The 25,043-nt window shown below is 40.1% G+C and overlaps 1 protein-coding gene across 2 annotated transcripts; it reads left to right on the forward strand.

Annotated features, from left to right (window-relative positions):
• Window positions 1–1,082: 1,082 nt before the first annotated feature.
• Window positions 1,083–16,392, forward strand: LOC306988713 (uncharacterized protein). 2 transcript variants are annotated; one of them, XM_079593852.1, is made up of 7 exons: window positions 1,083–1,512; window positions 3,603–3,932; window positions 4,817–5,152; window positions 7,384–7,431; window positions 12,079–12,204; window positions 12,725–13,015; window positions 14,961–16,392. In XM_079593852.1, exons 1-7 carry the CDS (start codon window positions 1,476–1,478, stop codon window positions 15,017–15,019), a joined length of 1,227 nt encoding a protein of 408 aa, XP_079449978.1. In that variant the 5' UTR covers window positions 1,083–1,475; the 3' UTR covers window positions 15,020–16,392. The 2 variants fall into 2 exon arrangements, with proteins under 2 accessions (XP_079449978.1, XP_079449979.1); XM_079593853.1 differs by lacking the exon at window positions 7,384–7,431.
• The last annotated feature ends 8,651 nt before the right edge of the window (window positions 16,393–25,043 follow it).

Genomic DNA, 25,043 nt, shown 5'->3' on the forward strand with positions numbered 1-25,043 from the left:
CCAACGAGTACGGATGATCTCAGCCGGAGACCCGGATGGCTCTTGAGCAGCGAGGTACTGCAGGTGAGACGAGGAACCCTCTGCTATACTCCACGGAGAAGACTGGATACAGCACAGAAGCGGTAAACACAGCATAACGGTGACGCTTACGGACAGGACAGGACAGGACAGGACAGGTCAGGACTTCAGAGAAGTAGGCTAACGGTAGCAGTCATACACATGCATGAAGGTCAAACAATACAGACAAGTAAGAGAGAACTAGATATAGCGTGGAGATAATGGGAAGACATAGAGAACAGGTTCATGAGATGAGCATGAGAGCCAGCTGACGGTAACGAGAGGAAGAGACAATGGGTGTGTGCGTGAGAATGTAAGGAAAGAGAAGGTGTGATGTAATATGACCAGCAGAGGGAGGCAGAGGGAAGAAAACAGAGAAGGAAAGAACCAGGATCATGACACTGAGGTTGGTCAGGGTCGTCTGGTAAAAAGATGTCGAAGAGAGGAATTTTTTACAATAGTGAGAATAGGGCACACCGGACTAAACAAAACATTAGGCCTAGCCTACAGCTTAGGAAAACATAGCTAATTCAGGAAACTGCGAGATTTGTAATGTGCCAGAAACAGTGGAACATGTCTTTGTGTAGGAAATTGATTAGAGAAAGGGTTATAATTAAAAGGAAAATCTTTAGAGATATTTTGTCTAAGGCTTCCGATCATAGAGTAGGCTAATAAAATATATATTTAAATTTGTAAAGAACACCGGACTCATTGACAGATGTGCCCTTCTCTGCCTGTCCATACGGTAATTTCTCGACTTGTGCGACAGAGTCGCGTGGTTATGACGCAATCGTTAGCCTATTTTTACAAAAACTGCTTCTACGGGGCCATAACGTAAGATACAAGGTAATGGAGCATTTTATACATTTTCGTGTTTCTTTAGAAATAAACAATGGACAAACGGAGTCTTTAAACGCCTCAGATGTAAAGTTATTCGCTGTCAAAGTGACGCCAACATGAATGGGAGTAATGGAATGCTAACAGCGGGTGGGGATGCTTCAGTGTCTTTCGGAACACTGCCCCCCTGGTAAATAAGGGGAATTTATGTCGGTTAATATGTTAGGAAAGTGTTAATGGTCCATTTCTGAGATAGGTGGCGGTAGTGCACATATATTTACGATCCGCCGTAAAACAAAACGAAGTTTTCGCCGCCATCTTTAGTGCACTCGGAAGTTCGGAACAGAAACTAAACAACTTTTTCATTGCCGTTTGTCAGATTTTTGGAAGCATAAACTTACTGCATTTTGTTTCGTAGCATATCAGTCTTCATTTTAATTCAGTAGTCATTCAGAGTTGGTTTAAAAGCATATCCGTTAGTCTTTAGCGAGTTTTGTTAACAGGTGATGCTGTTAGTTAGGTGATGCTGTTATTGTTCAGTTTTAAAACGCATCTATCAAATTTTGTTGGAATACAGCAATATGAAGAGCATATTGCAGTTTGTATGTCTAATGTGCGGTAAGTGTGTGGTTTCTGTTCACTTTTGTTTAGCTTTGAATACATTTTCACATTGGCTGATGTTGTCTTCTGCTTGCAATTTAGTCAAAACAATAACGTTCGTAATAACATTCAGATTAATTTGTTGCCTAAACGTTACATGTCCTCATTCACTACTGTAATTGCTCGTTTATTTCCTTCACGTTTTTCAACACCCAAAGACACGTTTGAAAGCTATACAGTGCTTCCTCTAGGATTGTTTCCCAGCTGTGGTGGTAGGCCTTTAAAGGGGAGCTAGGGGGCATGCGCCCATGGGTGATTGACTATTGACAACGTTCCGACTTAAAAATTAATTAGTACCTCACATTTAGCTATTGAATGGGGTTAGAAGTATTGGAATGTAGTGTACGAAAACCTTATGGTGCTTTACAATGTTTTATATTTTGAGTTGGGCTTTAACAATAACAGTAACGTACCTACGCACAATATCGGACGTAGGCTACGGTAGAATGAATGTAGTGTTAACCTTAATTGGAAAACAATCTGGTCTTTAGAGCAGAAATTCTTTCTTACAAATAAAGTGAAAGAAATCGTATTTAAGCTCATACACAGGTTCTAACGTTATCCTGTTAAGACATTTCTACAAAGATTTAAGTCTGACATTGAGCTAACATGCTCTTTTTGTTTGAATTCTGATGGTTCACTTATTTTGGTCGTGTCACTACACTCAGAAGCTTTGGAATGATATTGATGCATTTGTCAAGTGTAAGATTTGGCCAGGCTTCTCAATAAATATGAGAAACATTATATTTGGGTACTTTGACTCAGATTCCACAAATGAAAATATAGGCTATGTTTTGTTATTAATTTAATTATTTTCCTAAGCAAATTCTACATTCACAAATGCACATTTTCAAACAGTAAACCTGTCTTCTTAAAAGAAATAGAAAATTATCTAAATGTGATTTCAGTATCTACTAATAAGAAGCTATAAGGACTGTTAGAATTTGTGCTGCTTTTGATCTCTTAATGTGAACATCTTTATGTGATGTAATCTAGCCCTATCTCTCTTTTTTTAATGTATTTTATATGTATATACTTATTGCCCTATTTGCTATTGTCTCCTTTATTATTGTTTTGGTTGATATTATGTGATGTATACTTTCTCCTTTGTATGTTCCTGTTCTCAGCAATTAAAAAATAAATAAAAAAGAATGAATGAAGTGGAAACTATATGTTCAGTAAAAATAGACTACATTAATTCCAACCACCTTTTAAATCTGCATCATGACGTAAAACCAATTGAGATTAATATAGAATTTCGGTTGCTTGTTTGCTTCGAGGTAGGCTATAGTAGGCTATCTTACATATGATCAGTTCTTGCATTACTTGGGAATTGAACCGATTACCTTGTTTTTATGGATTATTACATCACTGTCATATTTCATAATGAAAATGTGCACAAAGGTTTTAAAAAGGCTAACATATTTACACATTTTATTAATACAGTTTTGTCTGAAACTGTTTTTCTATGACAATAGGTAAAGTTACTGCATTTTTTATTTTATTATTATTTATTTTTAGGATTTATTTATATTTTGAAGAATATTTCACCTTCCTTGGCTGTCAGAGTAACAAGGGTTGACATGATTCAACCCTTCATAGTAAATTTTACTATAAAGAAATTCACAAATTAAAACTTGTCTAGATGATGGTGGTTTTAGTTTCTTCTAACTGTTGGAGTTATAATGCATTATAAAATTAAATTGCCCAAAAATGAGGATGTTTGAGGATAAATGCAGTGCTTTTAATGGATTATTTTTTAGTGATCATAAGTTCTGTTCTGCTGTTTGTTGATCCATAATTAGTGAAATCCAGTGTATTGAAATTGAATTTGAACAAAAACAAGTAGTTCCTCAAAATCTGTATTTTTCACTTCTTTTTAAATATTTCTCATTTGTATGTAGTTCATCCTCAGATTCTAGATCCACTAACATGTCATTTTCTCTCTTCACTTTGCCAAGACTGTTTTGTATATGTCCGTTAACTAACATGACCATCAGTGTTATATGAGTTTAATCTCTGAGAAACTGTTTCTGTTTGTTCATCAGGGGTGTTTGGTGCTGATGCAGATGAAGAGAAGAGAGTGTCAGTGATGGAGGGAGATTCTGTCACTCTAAACCCTGATCTTACTGAAATACAGGGATTTATTCTGATACTGTGGAGGTTCGGAGCGTCAGGTTCAGTCATTGCAGAAACGGTTGGAAATGAGATCTCATATCCCTATCTCACTGAGATATTCAGAGACAGACTGTTGCTGGATCATCAGACTGGATCTCTGACCATCAAGAACATGAGAAACAAACACTCTGGACTTTATCAACTAGAGATCAACCACAGTGCTGGGAACACGTATATGAGATTCAGTGTTACTGTCTATGGTGAGGACACATTTACTATTTTTATAATTTAGATATTATCACATTTGTTTTTGTTTCATAAATTAAAATGATTTTCAAAGTGCAACAAGCAAATATTAGTTATGTATGGATGCTTTCCACATTTCCCGGGTTCTCAGATGCGGAATTCGCTCTGCTGTAGTAGTGAATGGAAACGTATACATATATTTTGTGTGTGTTTCCATTTGCTCCAATAGCAAAAAAATAAAAAATATTGGCTTTCTATGAAAGTTTCAATGACTATGTATGTGGGTCAGAAGAGAGAAATATGTCAAATTTGCTGTCACTGCCTCAGTCGTTGTATTATAAACACTCACAGTTTTCTTAAATGTAACGCCAAGGAAAAAACGAAGTATAATGTTATACATTATTATAATAAAAAAAAGGAAAATATTAAAAATGAGCCATAAAAACCTTTATTTATATAAAAGTGTCTGATAAATGAACGTAAATGGATCTCATCCTTAGATTCTATTCACTAACATGAGATTTTCTCTCTTTCTCTACTCTCTATCTATAGTAAGTTGCACTTTTGTTCAGCAGTCTCACAATATCACAGTCATGCTTTTGTTCTGAATATCATCGTGACAGTGATTGGTCTGCAATCGACTCATGACTGATATTCAGAAAAACATAATGGTGACTGTGATGCTGCTTACCTACTACAGTTTTAGAAAGAAATTCACAAGTGACTTAAATTCCACACACAGTTTGGCCAGGCAGATGCTTTTTTGTATTCCTCCTCTATTACTAGTTTTAAAACAGGATCAATTATTTTATAAATGTAAGAAATGTATTTATTTATAATATAGTAAATCTAGACAAACACTATGTTTCATCTCTGTCTGTGAATCGGTTTCTTGCAGAGTCTCCACCTGTCATTGATGTTGAAATGAAGAGTGTTACGGAGGGAGATTCTGTCACTCTTCAGACTGATCTTACTGAACCACACGGAGATGAGCTGATAGTGTGGAGGTTTGGAGATGAAGGAAAACTCATAGCTAAATGTGATATAGAAACCAAGAGCTCAAATTTATATGAAGATACTGATGAGAGATTCAGAGACAGACTGCAGCTGGATCATCAGACCGGATCTCTGACCATCACAAACATCAGAACCACAGACTCTGAGCTTTATACAGTGAAGATCAGCAGCAGCAGCAAACAGACGTTATACAAGGGATTCAATGTTACCATCAGTGGTGAGTAACCCCATTTAAAAAAAATTGGAATTACGACTGTTTATCAGCATTCAGTGTGCCCAGTCACCTTTAATTAGCTAAAACAGCCTGTTATCTCTCACACATTGCATACACCTATACCCTACCTTTACTGTAAATAAATCTGTGAGAAATACTGACTGTGGTCAAGCTTATGATTAAGTGGGGGAGAATCTAAATGAAGTGAGTTTTTGCTAAAAATAAGCAAAATTATCTGCCTGGAGTAAGAAAAATAATCTTGTTTCTGTTTAAATTAAGATAATTTTTCATACCCCATTGGCATATAATATTGCTTGTTTTAATTAAAAACTACCATTTAAATTTTACCCCCCAGAAAACAAGATATACTATTTTATGGCATTTTACTACTTTACTAAATGCAGACTAGTGTGGGTTTAATCTTCAACTGGCTGGTAGGAGCTGCCAGTTTGCCTCCATTGTTTTTTGTCAGAGTTTGTGTTGTGTTCCTCCCTCTATAATTCTGAATTCATTATTGTGCATCTGTTGAGATGATGTTTTTTTTACGTGATTGGTGTTTAGAGAATTTTATCGTAATTAAAACTGGTTGCTCACTGACGCTTTGCTGGCCGTTCAATCCAGCCAGACGCTGTTGAGCTGCGAGTATAACGCGATAGTATAACTATCACTCTCGCTGCAAGAAAATACACTATTTTATTATTATGAAAATAATATTATTGGTATGACTCTATTCTTTTGTATGATTGCCGTTTTATGGGGGTTTATCCCAATTAAAGCTTTCAAATGACCGTGTTCACGACTGTTTGCTTACTGACACTTTGCTGGACGATCAATATAGCCAGCCGCGGTTGCCTCACATTCCAAGGAAATTAATCCAATTTTTATGGATGCTGCCGTTATTTGTGACGATTTTAGTTAATGTTATGCAATGACATTTGTTATGTAATAATGTAGATGCAAAAACATTGCCTGTTTAAATGTTAATGAATCCCAATAACATTAATCTTTCTCATTGCTTTGAGTAAGCGACTGGACAACTGGACAAACTACAGCGATGCTTTTTAATAATTCAATAAAAGAAAGCCACCTTATACTGTAAAATCATGGAGCACAGACTGTATTCAAATGTACAAAGACTATTTATAAATAAAAAAACAATGTGTGTATGTAATGTATACTATATATCTAAGATTTCTATTAATAAAATAGAGTATTTCCTTGCAGCGAGAGTGATAGGGAACGCGTTATACTCTCAGCTCAACCGCGGCTGGCTGGATTGAGCATCCAGGGAAGCGTCAGTAAGCAACCAGTCGCGAACACGGTCATTTGAAAGCTGTAAAGGGATAGTTCACCCAAAAATTTTAATTAGCCCATGATTTACTCACCCTGAAGCCATCTTAGGTGTAAATTACATTTTTCTTTCAGACAAATACAATCGGAGTATAAAAAAATGTCCTTGCTCTTCCAAGCTTTATAATGGGAGTGAATGGGCACCTTTTTTTGGAAGTCCATCATAAAAATGCTCCAAACGGCTCTGAGGGGTTAATAAAGGCCTTCCGTTCGTGTAAAAATATCCATATTTAAAACTTTATAGACTAAAATAACTAGCTTCCGGTAGACGGCCGTACGCAAGTCGACTTACGCCAAAACAGTAACACTTGACGATGTATGACGTAGGATGTAGGAGTAGCGTAAGCTTTGACAGAAAAGCTTTAAGCTTTAGCTCTCTTGTGGTTCAAACAAACAGGGCTGGGCAACCAGGTTCATCATTACGTTGTGCGTCGGGTCAAGGGTTAGTCTTTCGCCGTAAATTGATGCGTACGGCCGTCTGCCGGAAGCTAGTTATTTAAGTCGATAATGTTTTAAATATGGATATTTTTCTTACACCAATTTTTCAGACCACCTTTAGTAACCCCCCAGAGCCGTTTAGGACACTTTTTTGATGGATAGATGAACTTTGATGGACTTCTAAAAAATATACCCCTTTACTCCCATTATAAAGCTTGGAAGAACCAGGACATTTTTTAATATAACTCTGATTGTATTAGTCTGAAAGAAGAAAGTCATATACACCTAGAATGGCTTGAGGGTGAGTACCGGTAAATCAAGGGCTTATTGTCATTTTTGGGTGAACTATCCCTTTAATTGAGTTAAACCCAACTAAAAAAGCAATCATACAAAAGAGATAAGATTAGTCATAAGATTATATTCATAATAATAAATTTCTATTTCAGAGGCTGCCACAAAGGGAGAAATTAATGTAAATGAAGAAGAGAGAATAGGTGAGTAGTAAAACAGTTGTTCAAAATAAATGTGTGAAATAGTTTTTGTGAATGCTTTAACTTTAGACTTTGGTAAAAGGTCCAGGATTATGGCCTGCAACTCTAAATAATGTGAAAAAAACGTAATTGTTAGCAAACTGGCTTGTGCAACAAAACTATCAGATGTGGAGCTGAAAGATATGGAAGGTAAATCCTTTCCAAAATACCTTCAGTATGCAAAATCAGCAAATGACTGTGAACAAATCCAAAGAGATTGGCTGATGTGCAGTAAGCGTTGTGAAGCAATTTACTGCATACCATGCCTTCTGTTCTCCCATGAGCTGACCAAACCACCTACAAGTTTATTGAATACCAAAGTGGATTAAAGCTGGCCAATATTACCTTGAGAAAAATGTACAGAAATTTGCCAGAACATGAGAAAAGCAACCCACATAAGCAGTAACCTGAAACTGAAAATCTTTTCCATTTCTTAAATGCAGCAACAGGTGTTGACAGTCACCTTAAAACAGGAAGTAGAAAAGGAAACCACAATTATGGAGTTGCTTTTTGATGCGACCCTCTAGTCTCAAGGAATCTCACATTCTGGGGTAAAACATCAAATTTAGAGGATGTCTCTAATGGCAACTTTCTTGGCACACTTGAGTTGCTATCACACTATGATCCCCTTTTGTGTGAAAAAGAAAACGCTTGGTAAATGAGAGCTCTCAAGATGATGCAAGTGCAGAAATAGTGCTTTTAAACCCAATGTCGTCTTCGTTGCTCTTGACAGCATCATTAGTGAACTGAGCACAAGTTTTCAGATTACAGCAGAAATAAGTGAAGCGTTTGCTCACGTTCTGAAGCCGACCGTAATGATATTTTGTTACGTCCCAGGACATATTGTTTCTTTTTGTTTGTGTGTGTTATGTTTGGGAATCATGATGTGATTTAAGATTATTGCTGTTTTTGGTGCGTTTCCCTTTTCCCCTCTCGTTCCTCTATGCTTTCAGCAAAACAGGTGTTTATCTTAACTTGTTACCTTGTTGGATTCCTTACATGTTGTGATTGTGTCACGGAACACACACAGGAAAAGGTAGATCCAATAGCAGTAATTTATTAGGATAATCCGTACTCACATCAGTCCAGGCAAAGGTCAAAATCCAAAGGCAATCCGAAGGTACAAAGCAACAAACAGGAAACCGACAAACAACAAGTGTGGTGACGTATAGCAAGGACTCCGTGACATGAACTGAGACAGACAGGGTACTTATACACAGATACTAACAAGGAACAGCTGGGAACAATGAAGATAGGGAACAGCTGTGTGAAATTAACATTGATGGGTAACAGACAAAGGATTATGGGAAATGTAGTATAATATGGATGACACCGTGGGGAAGAGGACCTCTAGTGGACACCAGGAATACCCAAACAAGACACTGTGACATAATCCCCCCTCTACGGAGCGGCTACCAGACGCTCCAAGACTCACAAAAAACAAAACAAAACAAAGAGTCCAGGCGGGAGGTGGAATGGTGGAGGATCAGGAGGAATGGAGGGCCAGGACCATGAAGGGGAACAGGAACAGGGGATGACGACTTAACCGGCGGCCGGGGCGAAGCAGACAGTCCATCGGGCGGCCAGGGCGGAGACGACAGTCCATTGGGCGGCCAGGGCGGAGACGACAGTCCATTGGGCGGCCAGGGCGGAGACGACAGTCCATCGGGCGGCCAGGGCGGAGACGACAGTCCATCGGGCGGCCAGGGCGGAGACGACAGTCCATCGGGCGGCCAGGGCGGAGACGACAGTCCATCGGGCGGCCACGGCGGTGAAGACCCCTCGGGCGGCCACGGCGGTGAAGACCCCTCGGGCGGCCACGGCGGTGAAGACCCCTCGGGCGGCCACGGCGGTGAAGACCCCTCGGGCGGCCACGGCGGTGAAGACCCCTCGGGCGGCCACGGCGGTGAAGACCAAGGCGGAACAGGAACAGACCCTGGCTCAGGAACAGTCACAGACACCACCGGCTCAGGAACTGGAACAGCAACAGACACCACCGGCTCAGGAACTGGAACAGCAACAGACACCACCGGCTCAGGAAATGTAACACCAACAGACACCACCGGCTCAGGAACTGGAACTGCAACAGACACCACCGGCTCAGGAACAGCAACAGACACCACCGGCTCAGGAACTGCAACAGACACCACCGGCTCAGGAACTGCAACAGACACCACCGGCTCAGGAACTGCAACAGACACCACCGGCTCAGGAACTGCAACAGACACCACCGGCTCAGGAACTGCAACAGACACCACCGGCTCAGGAACTGCAACAGACACCACCGGCTCAGGAACTGCAACAGACACCACCGGCTCAGGAACTGCAACAGACACCACCGGCTCAGGAACTGCAACAGACACCACCGGCTCAGGAACTGCAACAGACACCACCGGCTCAGGAACTGCAACAGACACCACCGGCTCAGGAACTGCAACAGACACCACCGGCTCAGGAACTGCAACAGACACCACCGGCTCAGGAACTGCAACAGACACCACCGGCTCAGGAACTGGAACTGCAACAGACACCACCGGCTCAGGAACTGGAACAGCAACAGACACCACCGGCTCAGGAACTGGAACAGCAACAGACACCACCGGCTCAGGAACTGGAACAGCAACAGACACCACCGGCTCAGGAACTGGAACAGCAACAGACACCACCGGCTCAGGAACTGGAACAGCAACAGACACCACCGGCTCAGGAACTGGAACAGCAACAGACACCACCGGCTCAGGAACTGCAACAGACACCACCGGCTCAGGAACTGCAACAGACATCACCGGCTCAGGAACTGCAACAGACACCACCGGCTCAGGAACTGCAACAGACACCACCGGCTCAGGAACTGGAACAGACACCACCGGCACAGGCTCGGCAGACGTGACGTGAGCAGACACTGGGTCGGCAGACGTGTGCTTCCTCCATGTATGCAGAACCGCCAATGTATAAAAAAGGAAGACCACCTTCTTGACCATGGCAGGACTGATGATGGGCAGTTCTGGGATGATAGCGGGCTCGACGGGCACGGCCTCCGGGACGACAGCGGGCTGCTCGGAGGGGACGGCCCCCGGGACGACAGCGGGCTGCTCGGAGGGGACGGCCTCCGGGACGACAGCGGGCTGCTCGGAGGGGACGGCCCCCGGGACGACAGCGGGCTGCTCGGAGGGGACGGCCTCCGGGACGACAGCGGGCTGCTCGGAGGGGACGGCCTCCGGGACTACAGCGGGCTGCTCGGAGGGGACGGCCTCCGGGACGACAGCGGGCTGCTCGGAGGGGACGGCCCCCGGGACGACAGCGGGCTGCTCGGAGGGGACGGCCTCCGGGACTACAGCGGGCTGCTCGGAGGGGACGGCCTCCGGGACGACAGCGGGCTGCTCGGAGGGGACGGCCTCCGGGACGACAGCGGGTTGCTTCCTCCCCCTCCGCCGTCTTTGACGGCAAGGTGCAGGCTCCGGGCTGGAAAAAACCAACGGTGAAAGGAGCTCTGGGTTGGGCATCCCCGGCCCAGGGTCGAAGCGAGACCGGGGAGGAGAGTGGTGCCGGAATTCATCTCTAGCCCCTCCTCTCCTGCGACCTCCACGGGTCCCAGAAAACCTAGCCAGACGGGTTCCCTTAAAGGATTGTCCGTGTCCGATGGAAGGGGGTTCGGGAGATTCTACTGCCATTTTCTCCTCAGTCAGACGGGCCCACAACGCAAAGCATTGAAAGATGTTCATACGAGGTGCCTCTCTAGCTTGCGAACTCTCGTAAGTTGCGGAAGAGCCACGGAAATCCATACCGCTGGATCTAAGTGTGACGGAGTCCTTCTGTCACGGAACACACACAGGAAAAGGTAGATCCAATAGCAGTAATTTATTAGGATAATCCGTACTCACATCAGTCCAGGCAAAGGTCAAAATCCAAAGGCAATCCGAAGGTACAAAGCAACAAACAGGAAACCGACAAACAACAAGTGTGGTGACGTATAGCAAGGACTCCGTGACATGAACTGAGACAGACAGGGTACTTATACACAGATACTAACAAGGAACAGCTGGGAACAATGAAGACAGGGAACAGCTGTGTGAAATTAACATTGATGGGTAACAGACAAAGGATTATGGGAAATGTAGTATAATATGGATGACACCGTGGGGAAGAGGACCTCTAGTGGACACCAGGAATACCCAAACAAGACACTGTGACAGATTGGAAGATGAATGGAAGGAAGTAGAATAAAGCTTCAGTGCTCATTGAGAGGAAGAGAAAGACTGAATTGAGTTTGTTGTGTGGGGAGGGTTCAGTTCTCCTGCCCCAGACCCAGTTGTTATTGTTGTTGACTGAAGATTGAACTCGAGAAATGTATATGGTTAGTGTACCCTGTGCCACCAAACATTCAATTGTAAGAATCTTGATCTTTTTAACCATATTAACCATTTGAGCAACTTTTGTTATATTGTTTTCTCCTGTTTTTGGTTTAGTAAGGGAGATAGGGAAGTTCCATGTTCATTTATTTAATTTTCCTTTTGTTAAGCCTTTATCATTACAGTATCAGATCTTCAATTAGGTTATATAGTGCTGATGTTTATAGTGTGTGTTACTGACTGTCTCTCTTTATCATTACAGAACCAGTTGTGTCTCCAGGTGCTGTGGCGGGAATAGTTGTTGTTGTTCTGCTGCTGGTGTTTGCAGTTGGAGCTGTTGGTGTTTTTTACTATCGCCACAAGATCTCTAAATATGAAAGGCAAATGGGTAAGTATTACAGTCAGCTGACACATAAAGATAAAAATTAACTGTATTGCTCTACAATAGAGTTTAAATCTATAATGTGATTAATTGCCATGGTCAGTCACTTAAAGATTTTCTACCCCTTCTGATGTTTGGTTTGAACAGTATCTGAACCTCTTGACTATGCCTTCATACTTTCATGCATTAAATTGCTGCCTTGTGATTGGCTTATTAGAAATTTGCATCAATGGCTGGTTAGATATTTGCATCAATGAGCAAGTGTAATGAATAAAGTGGTTACTGAGTGTATATCGTGGCTACCTGAAATAATGTTAAAATATATAAATTAACATTAAGCAAGAAATGTTGAATAAATGTTGTAAATTGTTACTAATAATTTAGAAAAAGTCATAATAATAATGAAGTGATTATTAGATGCACACGTGAAGAATCACAGAGTATCTTCTCAGCATTACTCACATGTTCATCTGCAAACTCACTTAGACTGTAATCTCATTTCTATGTTCTGCTGTGACAAATGAAGAGAAATCAGTATCATTGATGGATGGAGAGGATGTCACTCTGGAGACTGGTGCTGAAGTACAGAGAGATGATCAGATCATGTGGATGTTTAGACCTCAAGAGACTCTCATTGCTGAAAGACAAGAGAACAGAGTGACATATAATAGTGGACTCAGATTCAGTGGCAGACTGGAGCTAGACAAGACAACTGGATCTCTGACCATCAGGAACACCAGAACCACAGACACTGGAGAATATAAACTACATATCAAATCCAACAGTGGGGTTTTATACAAGAAATTTGTTGTCCGTGGTGAGTCACTCTAGTCTACACCAATTCTGCTTATGTTTTTTTACAGTTAATTCAGATCAAACTTCTCAACTACAGACATTTTGTAGATCCTTTCAGTCTGAAATTTAGGATTTAAGTTCCAAAATCTCCCGTTGAACCATATTGTGAAATAAACACAATATGCTGATAGACGCGTGCTTGTGCTTTCAAACGCTCCCGCTTTCAAAATACTTTCAAACACTTCCGTGTGCTCTCAAACGCTCCGGAGCGATGATCATTGTAGCCAATCACAGACATGTCCGATGAGCGCGTGAACACAATGGCCAATCAGAGGTGTTTATGATTCAGCTCAACAGTGCTCAAAGCGTCACCATTTTTACATTTTAGTACCGACTTGATACCGTAGTCGGTACTTTTGACAACACTATTTGAATGTGTGACTAGATCTAGTAGTTGGTACACCTGCTCCAGGAATGACGAAACACCAGGTTCAGTTCTCACTTTCTCTTGGAGCGACATAACACCAGACCTGCGCTGATTCACAGGTGTAGTTCAGATCATCTCTGACACTTTAGGATGATGCAGATCAGAACTGCTTTTATTATGACTTTCATACAGCATTTCATCTTCACACAGAATGCAGAGCCAGAACAGACTCTTCACGTGGCAGTGTTATTCCTGAATGAATATCTCTCCATCTCTCCAGGTTTAGCTGAAACATTAACACTGTTTTATTGCTGACCTGCATCCACAAGTTTTTCCCTCAGCTTTTTAGACCAGCATCTTTTACGTCAGTGTTCAGCAAACTTAAACTGAGACCCTGTTTACACCTGGTATTAAGTTGTGTTTTGGTGGATTGGATCACAAGTGGACGACACTAAATACCAGTGTAAATGTTTTGAGCTTGTCCACTTTCGATCACTTCCAGAGGTAGTTGTAAACGCATTAGCCTGGATTTTTGTATCGTGAACTCTCATGTGGTCGAATGTGTTCAAACAGCCACAAAAGACGCTTATTCTCCACCTACTGACCTAATGCCTAAACATAATGGGAAGCACGCTAGACAGACGGGATTTAAACTTTGTCAGATTAAGACCCAAGTTTGGTTTGAAGTCACAATAACGTACCAAGCACAATGTTCTCTCAGCATTCCTGATTTCTAACACACACACTCACAGCATTCGGCTGGTCTTGCGGCTGTCATTTTCTCTCACACAGAGTAAGGTTACAACATAACTTTCAACACACTCAAATGTATTTTTAGTATGATTGTTTTGACAAAGTAAAACAGAATTAGAAACCATTAATGTAGCAACCCCAGTGAACTGAAATGCTACACTTGAGATGTTGCTTCAGACCAGTAAAGATCTGAATTGTTGCTTTAGACTTTATTTTATTTTATTTTTTTAAGACTATCAAGTCACGCTGTAACTGACGGTGTAATTTCAGTTTTATCTCTTTCTAAGTAACTTTCCCTGTTTGGTCTCCAGGTAGATGTGTGTGATGTGGCTTCAGTCGGTTTATTTAATCATATTTCAAACATAATTTTACACTCTGATCTATTTATATTTCCAACAAAATCCCCTCAACGCAAGCTACTATAGTCAAAAATGAATGTGAATGAATGAAAGAGTGTTTGTCCTTAAAGGGAATTGCATACTGGTGAATATTGTATGCGTATAAAATATCAAGGTAAACTTTTCATTTGAGTTTGCACAAGTTCAAAAATATAATAAATGTCATGTTCATTTGTGGAAAAGAACAATTGCTCAAACAAGATTGAACTTCTAATAGATTGAACATAATTAAAATGTGCTACTGACAGTTATTTATAATATTTTGTACATTGGTAAATTGATAGTAAATTGTTGACATTTTAAAGTCTGAAAGAAATGACTACAGACTTGATCTCCACATTTTCTCTTTTTAATTGTTTTCTTTTTCCTCTGTATTTCATATTCTTTAGGAAACGGAGTGAATGAATCCGAGATACCGCTGTTAAATCAGAGGATATGGACGGAGTGAATGCAGCAGGCACGAGTTCGCATTAAGGAAATAAGACACGCCCACCAATGTCAATCACTGTGACATCATCAACATTTTAGTCCTGATTGGTTCTACAGGATGTCCGGGAGACGTGTGTGTCACATTTAATGGTATGTCTGGAAACTCAGGATCAACTACGCACTGGATTTTCAAAAGTCTGAAATGAGTGGAATCGGTGCATCTTACAATGCTGTCACTGCCTTTTTTATTTTTGTCACACAGGTTGACTCGATCACTTTTTTATGATGCTGGTAATCTTTCAATTTATTCTTAAAAATATTTCGAGGCTTGCTGTCAAGTACTATTACTAATAAGTCCTATTACTATTCACAATACTGTAAATGTTAAATATCTGTACATTGTTTTGACTGGTATATGTATATATCAGAGGTGTCAAAAGTATTCACATTCATTACTCAAGTAGCAGTACAGATACTAGGGTTTAAAAAGACTTCTGTAGAAGTTGAAGTATCAACTTTTTTTTGTACTCAAGTAAAAGTGTAAAAGTACTGGTTTCAAAACTACTTAAAGTATAAAAGTAAAAGTAATGTAAGGGAAAAAATGCCATTAAGGACAAAAGCTTAGACCACGCCAAAGACGCCTATAGTGCATCCTGTTAGGGGGTAACCGTTATAAGACCCGAGACCAGATATGATGAAAGAAGACCAGGAGTCGTGAGGTTCAATCAAAAAGATAAAAATGTACTGAAGAATAGTTTGCAGTTTCATCGGTAGAGCGAGCGTCAAAGTCTCGCAAGCCAACTCCCCCTTACACAAAATAATACACCAATTATACCATTTTGCAAGGGCAAGCATAGCATCATCATACATCTGATTGGCTAAGAGAACATAAAACCATAAACAATTTCACACATGTGAGCAGATAAAAGGTGCCTATCGCCATTAGTTAGGATAGCTGTCGCCAATCCTTAGATTTAGGTCAGCGTTGACCTCGCAGGTTAGAGGAGAGCGCCGATGAGGCTGAGCGTTGTGTCCCCAGTGCCTATGTAGAAAGTCAAACGCACACACACAGAACAACACCAAATAACATCGCCAAGGCCAAAGAGTGTTTGAGCTTCATATTATCAGTTAGCCAAAACATAGCTCCTCAGGAAGGAAGGGAGAGAAATGGCATTGCTCTCTAGAGAAAATATACATGACAGAATACATTAAAAACACATGTAAAGCACTGTATAGCTTGATCCTCTGTTCCAGAGAAAAGGAGCCACATGTCACCCTTGACCCCTGGAGATTCGTGGGTTTCGTGAAGTACGTGCGAAACGTGTCCTTCGTGTTTAGGCCCGGACTGGAATGCAACATGTATTCAAGAGAAAAATATAATTTCACAAGCACAAAAGAATATAGAAATGATTATGTGATAATGCATATACTTGATTATTGATTAGTATAAAAGTAATGTAAGCATTCAATAGGATATAGAATTAAATATATATATAACTGACTGAAGAGACAAGGGATTTTGACCAACCCTTCAATCCCACCTCCTCAAAAAAATGGCCATAATGACTATAATGTTATTAAAATGTTAATGTTGAAAGATTTGTGAGGCACTAAGTTTGCGATTTCAGCCGCATATAAGAATTTCAGATATTGCCATCTTTGTGGGGATATTTTGACACTATAATGGTTACACACACACACACACACACACACACACACACACACACACACACACACACAACCACAACCACAACCTCTCTCTCTCTCTCACACACACGCACGCACGCACACTCTCTCTCACACACACACACACACACACAACCTCTCTCTCTCTCTCTCTCACACACACGCACGCACACTCTCTTTCTCTCTCACACACACACACACACACACACTCTCCCTCTCTCTCTCGCACGCACACACTCTCTCTTCTCTCTCTCTCTCTCACACACACACACACGCTCTCTCTCTCTCTCTCTCTCTCTCTCTCACACACTCACTCACTCACTCTCTCACACACACACACACTCACTCTCTCTTCTCTCTCTCTCTCACACACACTCTCTCTCTCTCCTCTCACACACTCTCTCTCTCTTCTCTCTCTCTCTCACACACGCACGCACACTCTCTTTCTCTCTCACACACACACACACACACACACACACACACACACACACACACACACACACACACACACTCTCTCCCTCTCTCTCTCGCACGCACACACTCTCTCTTCTCTCTCTCTCGCACGCACGCACACTCCCTCTCTCTCTCTCTCTCACACACACACACACACACACACACACTCACTCACTCACTCACTCACAATATTGTAATAACGGCTGTCCCCAAATCAATATTTGACGCGATTTTCCCCGTATTCTTGAGCAAAAAACTGTTGATTTCTTGTTGACTGTTGAAAAAAATCGATTCTTAGATGCATCGCGATGCGGACGTGGACGATTCTGAATCGATTCACAAATGCCAAAAATCGATTTTCAAAAAAAAAAAAAAAACGATTTTTTTTTTTTTTTTTTTTTTCAAATCGACAAGAACGTAATATTGACGGAACGCAAAAGACGGAACTCTGAAGCGTGGAAACAATATTGTCAAAGCTTCCACCCGGCTCGGAAAGGGCAAAGCGCATTACACAATCAATCGCAACTTTTATTGCCAAGGATTTGCATCCAGTCGTTGAGAACCAGGGCTTTCGCGCTATTTTGCACACTTTGGAGCCGAGATACAACGTCCCATCTCGGAGATATTTTACAGACACAGCGATTCCCACACTCTACAACAAGACCAAAACCGAAGTCATGGAATCACTGAAGAAAGCGGGTAGGATAGCTGTAACATGTGATGCGTGGACATTCGTATTTTATGTTAATAGAGATTCAGAATGCGTGGACATCCGTATTTTATGTAAATAGAGATTCAGAATAATTTTGAAGTTTGTTATAATTTGTTATTGTTGTGATTTTTACTGTAGTGAATTTACTGTTGTGAAATGGAAAATCAATAATCGAGAATCGTTAATAATCGAAAATCGACTGTAATCGAATCGGGACTTCAATAATCGTAATCGAATCGAATCTGGAAATCAGACAGATTAACCACCCCTAATCTACAGTAGGTTTCCTTCGGAGGAGTTTTGTAACTACCAAATGTAACTACAGCGCGCCGCGGGGACAGCCTCTCACAAGTTAGAAAGAAAACACAAAGCCAATCAGTTTAGCGATGTGTGTTCAGGAGGCGGGACTCAGATCTATTGTGTAATTGGCCATTTTTTTTAACGACGACAAGCCAGAATGAAAACAAGCAAAAATGAAATAGGAGTAACGAGGCTATTTTTAAAATGTAAGGAGTAGAAAGTACAGATAATTGCCTGAAATTTTAAGGAGTAGAAGTAAAGAAGTATCTGCTTTTGCAGAATTATCAGTGTGTGTTATTATTATTATGCAGTGTGTGTGTACAAAAGGCTAAGCTTTAATGACCCTCTGCTGGACATTTAATTTGTTGCACTTTAGGCCTTGTCCACACGAACACGGGTATTTTTATAACCGTGACTTTTTTTACGCGGTTCGCCCAATCGTCCACACGGAAACGCAGTATCAGGTCACTGAAACCGAACATTTTTGAAAACCCCTGCCAGGGTGAGGATTTTCAGAAACGCCGGTTGCAGTGTTGTCGTGTAGACAGTAAAACCGGAGTTTTTGCCTTGCGACTTCAAAGTGTGCGCCGTCATCCGCTGTGTTTGACGTCAGATTGTGCGCCGCTGACGGCTTCTGATTGGCCAACGTGGCTTTACGGTTAGGGTTAAATCGCCGCCTGCTGGTGTGGAATGTACGGTGGCCGAGAGAGCTCAACGCGCTGCAACTGAAGAAAACACATGCAAATAGAAAAAAAACACACGCAAATAGAAAAAAACACATGCAAATAGAAAAAAACACTCGCAAATTAAGAAAACATCTTCATCAGTTTCACAACACACGTGTGCTCCAAATACTCACAACACAACCAAATACAGAAACGCGCTGCAAAAGTTCACAACACAACCAAATACAGAAACGCGCTGCAAATAGAACAGAACACAACGGAAATGTTTCCGGGGAACACAATAAGTGACGGACATGTGTTTTTTTCTATTTGCATGTGTTTTTTTCTATTTGCATGTGTTTTTTTCTATTTGCATGTGTTTTCTTCAGTTGCAGCGCGTTGAGCTCTCTCGGCCACCGTAGGAATGCTCTTGACGGCAATTGATAGCGTGTTTTTGCGTTTTCATGTAGATGGAGATTTTTTCAAAACCGCAGGAGGAAAAACTCCGGTTATAAAAATACCCGTATCCGTGTGGACATGGCCTTAGAATACACGTATTATCTCTGAATCACCTGACTATCATTGCTGCAATTTCATTGGTTTAGTTTGGAACTGAATGTCAATAAAAAGTGTTCATGCCCAGACATATAACTTAACTATGTTGCTAAATTCTGCGGCAGTTTTGTATTGATCTCCGAGCTGATCTGGTCCAATTTCTAGCGGATTTTTGATCATACTGTGTGCGTACATCTTAAAAGTAAGTAGTTAAATACTCTTTCATGTATATATTGGTAGATTTAATTGCTGCTACGTTATACTGCAGTTCTAAAAGATTTATTCCTCTGAGGTAGTCAATGCACACGTAAGCTCGATCGTACATTCATTTCAGCATAAAACACGCTGAATTAGACTTTGAATGTTACTTTTTGAATAGTATGTGAATAAATAGTATATTTCATTCTATTTCATCTGATAGTTTATTTAACGTGAATATGTGTACAAATCTGAGGAAATTTACAGCTGCTGGACTTGTATAAATATGTCCTTATTTTTATGCTATTGCATTTCTTTTATATTGTTTAGTTATTAGCCTACTGTTTCTGCCTCATTGTATCTATATTCATTACTGTTATTATTGTTCATTTATAGAACCACACCCATACTGATGTATGAATCGAAAGACAACAGTAAAGAACTTTATTGTGGACATGGAGCAAGTGATTTATTGTTCTGCCTGAACAATCTGTAGTGGTTGTCACCTAGTTAAAGATCCACACCTTAACAGCTTTCATACAGTGTGTGTATGAGATAGAAAGTTCGTTCCACTTTGGGTTTATGCTCTTGGTCCAGACCTTGAGTTAAATGTTTTTTTTTTTAGATTTATGCCAGTTTTGTTTATTTTATTGGCCAATTTCTGTAAAAATGCTGTGTGGGTGGGGTGGGGTGTGGTGGGTGTGGGTGGGGTGGGGTGTGGTGGGTGTGGGGGGGGGGGGCCTTGGTTTATTTGTAGAAATGGTCAGATTTATGATGTATTTACTTTTATTTTTTTGACAAACAAAATAAAAAAAAAAGTCATTTTTTACATTTTCCCATTCATTTTCAATGTGGGGTCAATTTGACCCCAAACACCTTAAAAGGTAAAAAAAGTCACACAACTTTAGAACAACCAAATCAAGCCCAGTTCTTTTGTGCATGTTTAGATGGATTATTTAGGAAAAGTCACCGAGTTTTGTAAGCCGCTCTATATTGGTCCAATGAGGGTTTCCAATAATACGGGGAATGTTTCTTATGTGTTCCGTCTTTTCTCATGGCAAAGTATTTTGGTTAAATAAGACACGTTCTCATATGCAATTATCTTGTTTTAATCTGACTCCATGAATTAAAAAGGTTCAATGTGAAATAAGGTTATGTTTACACTTAAGATAGTTACAACATGGATATAATGTAATGGTCATTTAAACCATTTGTACCCAGCATAAATGTAAAATGTTACCAGAGAGAGAGAGAGAGCGAGAGAGCCAAAGGCAGGGAGCCTCTGTCTCAAGACCAGCTCAGCATCCCAAGAAAAGAGACAGAACCCCCGTTACAATCCTCTTTTGTCATTTTCCCCAGACCATGTCACTAACACCCAGGTGTGAGATATTCAAAACTGACCAATCAGATGATCACAACTTCCCTATTGTCCCAAAATTCTGGCCTATAGGCCTAAATCACTCTTAGCACTGCTGTGCTGAAAATGTCTGAGTGAAAATCAAATGTCTTTGTTGCTTTGAAATAATCTTGGATTATTAATTACCCCTGAGATGAAGGTAACACTTTTAAAAAATGAAGGAAAAGTCCAGTGGGGTCAGCCTGACCCCAAACAGTGATTAAGGGTTAAGCGTAACATTCCATCAATGGATGTGAAAGGCACTAAACATGCTCGTGATTGCCATGGCAACCCTTTCACTATACGTTGACGCTGTTGTTGTCACTGGTTCTGCATCTAGACACGACCACAACTCATCCCTGAAGTGTCAGCAGAGATTGTGTCAACTAGACTCTTCCCTGTGAAGGCCTCATCGACACAACAGCCATCGGCACTGATCCTCAACAAACCCCTCTCCATACCGGCGTGATGACTCTGACTTCTATGACCTGTAATGCTCCTGAATCATAATCATACACTGTTTGTTCATTGGCCAGAGGAGAACTGGCCCCCGACTGAGCCTGGGTTCTCCCAATGTTTTTTCTCCATTCTGTCACCTTGGAGTTTTGGTTCCTTGCCACTGTCGTTTTTGGATTTGGGCACTTAATATTCAACAATATTATTGATCTGCCTGCATTGACACAATTATATGAGAATTGAACTGAGCTGGAAAATGATATCAATGTTGAACTAATTTAATTACTTTTTTACAATAAAAATGAACCATCACTGAACTTACTTAACAACAGAAACAAACTTTGTTCCATTCTTTTTCTGTTATCCCTGTAAAGCTGCTTTGAAACAATCTGTATTGTAAAATGACTTGACTTGACTGGTTAGTTGGTCTGTGGGGAAATAGAAAAGTGACTTTATTTAAAAGTATTATTATTAAATATTGTAGACATAGATCCGATCAAAATCCATGTGAAAACAGCTTATATCCATCAAAAGAAAGTTACGTATATAGTGTAACTATGACGGTTTAAGCCCCGCCCCTCACTCCCGGTTCTGAAACGGTGGTTCTGGAACTGCTGGTGCTGTGGGTCTGCAGCTGGATATTATTGGTATCAGAGGGCGGTCAAAACAGAATGTGTTTTCATAATCAGTCAAAAGAGGGAGCCAAAGAAATGTCATCAGCATCAGGAGAGTCACGTGTTGCTGTAGCCTACAACATCACCCTGAAAGCACCCCCAAAAAAGTATCAGTTAGCCTACTGGTAAAATATAATATATGATTAAATATTTGCCATTTTATATGTTGCTTGCAAATACTTTATTTCATCAAACTACAGATTAACGTTTGGTCTTCAAAGAAGGAAGATGCTTTGTGTTCCCAGATAAGTGTAGTTACAACATCTACCAGCAGGGGCGAACAGGCCGTTCAGTATAACCAGAAGAGAAGAGAGAAAACACTGAATTTGAAGTTTAATAAAAATGCTGACATGTATATTGGTCATTAACCCCTTACAAATACATGTAATATACCATCAAGATTAACTGTGTGTGATGTTTGACCTTTTGACCTTTAGTCAGAATTCATTTGTCTCCAGTTGACACGGATGTTTAGATTCTTTTTTAATAATCCTGATAATATCAGAAGAAAATGTTAATGCCATGAACACGTTCACATGTAAAAAAGCAGAAGTAACTGCATCTTTTTTGACACTTTAGCAAAAGTGCATTAAACCGCAGTGTGTAAAGTGTTTCTACACAAACAGTTCTATCTCTCAGCTGATCTTTATTGATCACTTGCACAAAATACATCTTTAGTTTATGTAAATCATTCACATGGTTGTATCTCTTGCTGAAAAGCTTGATTCAGTGATGATGCAGCTGATGTTGGTGGTTTAGTTGCTCTGTGGAGTTTCATGGTTTGTGAATAGCAGAGAAACACTAGGCTAAATTAAATAGTTGATTTAACAATGGAGATATTTGATAAGGCCAAACATCTGAGGATCATGGGCTTCAACAGACATGAAGGTCAAAATGTGCATATAGTCATATTCAAATATTTGTGAGATAAAGATCAAACTAAGAGAAGGGAGGAACATAAAGGAACTGACTGAAGTTCACACATTTATTTTCATGTGTGAATGTAACTGACTGTGGTCAGTGTTTTTTTCTTTTCAGCTTCTCAAGTCATTCTAGTCGTCAACATCTTACTAGAACTATCCAACAGTGTGTCTTACAGAAACACCTGCAGCCATGATGAGATTAATGTTTGACACTTTTTAAAAGCTGGAATGTGTATTCACTGATTCTCTCTCTTATACTCTAATACTCTTTTCATGTAATAGTTGATTCTAAGTCATGTGTTTTATTATTTATTTATTTATTTATCACAGTGAGTGGCCTATATATCTGATATTTTCTAGAAGTCAGCGGTTCCCAAACTGGGCTGCGCGCACCTCGGACGAGATAATATCTGTAATGGCGGAAATCTGGTCTCTTTATTGTTTTTTTTAACGGATTTAACCTCGGTTAACTTCACGTCAAAGTTTTATTAAGAAATAAAATTTCCCATTACAAGCTGTAAATCACTCACGTTTCCATTTCATTTTACAAGCGCATCTGCGTCCCTGCCCTTTTCATATTGGGAGCATTCTTTTATTTTTTTGCATAAGGCGAGACACTACAGGTGAGTAGGGTAAAAAATGTAACTTACAGATATCACTATGAAACTTTACCAGTTTATTACTCACATGAATAGGAGAAAAAAATGTATTGCAAGTTTTCTGTAATTTGATGTTTAAATATGGTAATCAGGCTATATCTAATTAAATATGCGCTAATTTCCATATATTTTGAAATGACGAATCATTGAAAAAAACAAGGTTCAAAATTATTTTTGTATTTTGTTGATATATTAAATGAAAAGACATTACCAGAGGGGATTATGAATATCTCCTTTTGTTACCCTGTAAATCAGAAAAGACTGCCAATAGCCTTATACCATTTTTATTTCTGCCCTGTTTTTAGGCATAAAATGTCATATAAGTCAGGCCAAGAATGATATATAAACAAATCCCTCTGGACAAACCTTCACAATATAGTTAGGAATACGACTGTAAAGTTTGGTGTATGCAGGTGCTACAGAAGTGGAAAATCGTCACTAGGAGTGTGAGAAAAAAAAAAATCATTTTGAGAAAACGGCCTTTAAAGATTTGTATGGCAAAATATGCTTTAGGTCCAAGTAAAATCCATGTATCACACTGTTTAACATCCAAAACTCATTATTGCTTCATCCATCACTGATCATAACATCCATTACAACACATCAAAATCAACAGTCCATCACACGGGTGGAATGACTAAACCTAAATATATCACACCCACAGTAGACGTCACAGCAACATCCTGTGACGCTTCTGAAGAGATGTTTTAGGCTTTTTACACATTTTACACGCATATTTTTCGACATTTTTAATTACCGCGGAAATGTCATAGTGATGTCAGAATGTCACGTGATGATTCTGAACGAATCACGTTGTCAGAAATTGCCATCAGCCAATGAGATTGCACATTTCGAGTTAAATTGCCCATTTTACTTTCATGATTGGTTGCTGATAAACAGGAAATGACCATATTTGCATTGCAAAGGAGAGAGAGACCCTCACGGTGTATGTGATGACAGGGTGAGGACAGTGATCGCGGATCAACGGGATGATTTAGAACGCCAACTTTTGATGAATTTAGGCGAAATCTACACACGCAAACAGACAAAGTGTAGTAAAACAAAGATCTAATGTGTATTTTGGACTTTTTTTCAGCACAAGTCTGAAAGAAGACATGTTATTGAAGACAAATAGCCCAAAATCTCAAAATTGACCAGTGAAAAAAAAACCCCCCATGTTTTTGCCTGTCGTGTCTCGCCTTAAAGGACAAGTTCGGTATTTTACACTTAAAGCCCTGTTTACAGATCGTATCTGATGAAATAGAACGGTTAAGTTTTAGTTTTATAGAATTTTAGTTTTATTTCGCAAAGGTGCATTATCGCCACCAACTGGTGTCTATTATTCAAGCTCTCAACAGAATAATCT

Source organism: Phoxinus phoxinus (genome assembly GCF_949152265.1).
Source record: "Phoxinus phoxinus genome assembly, chromosome: 20".
Lineage (NCBI taxonomy): Eukaryota > Metazoa > Chordata > Actinopteri > Cypriniformes > Leuciscidae > Phoxinus > Phoxinus phoxinus.

Excerpts from the sequence above, each read along its gene's own strand:
- LOC306988713 (XM_079593852.1), top strand. The coding sequence starts at position 1,476 with ATGAAGAGCATATTGCAGTTTGTATGTCTAATGTGCG. Across the intron at positions 1,513-3,602 it reads GTTTGTATGTCTAATGTGCG|GGGTGTTTGGTGCTGATGCA; the intron begins GTAAGTGTGTGG and ends TTTGTTCATCAG. Across the intron at positions 5,153-7,383 it reads ATTCAATGTTACCATCAGTG|AGGCTGCCACAAAGGGAGAA; the intron begins GTGAGTAACCCC and ends TTTCTATTTCAG.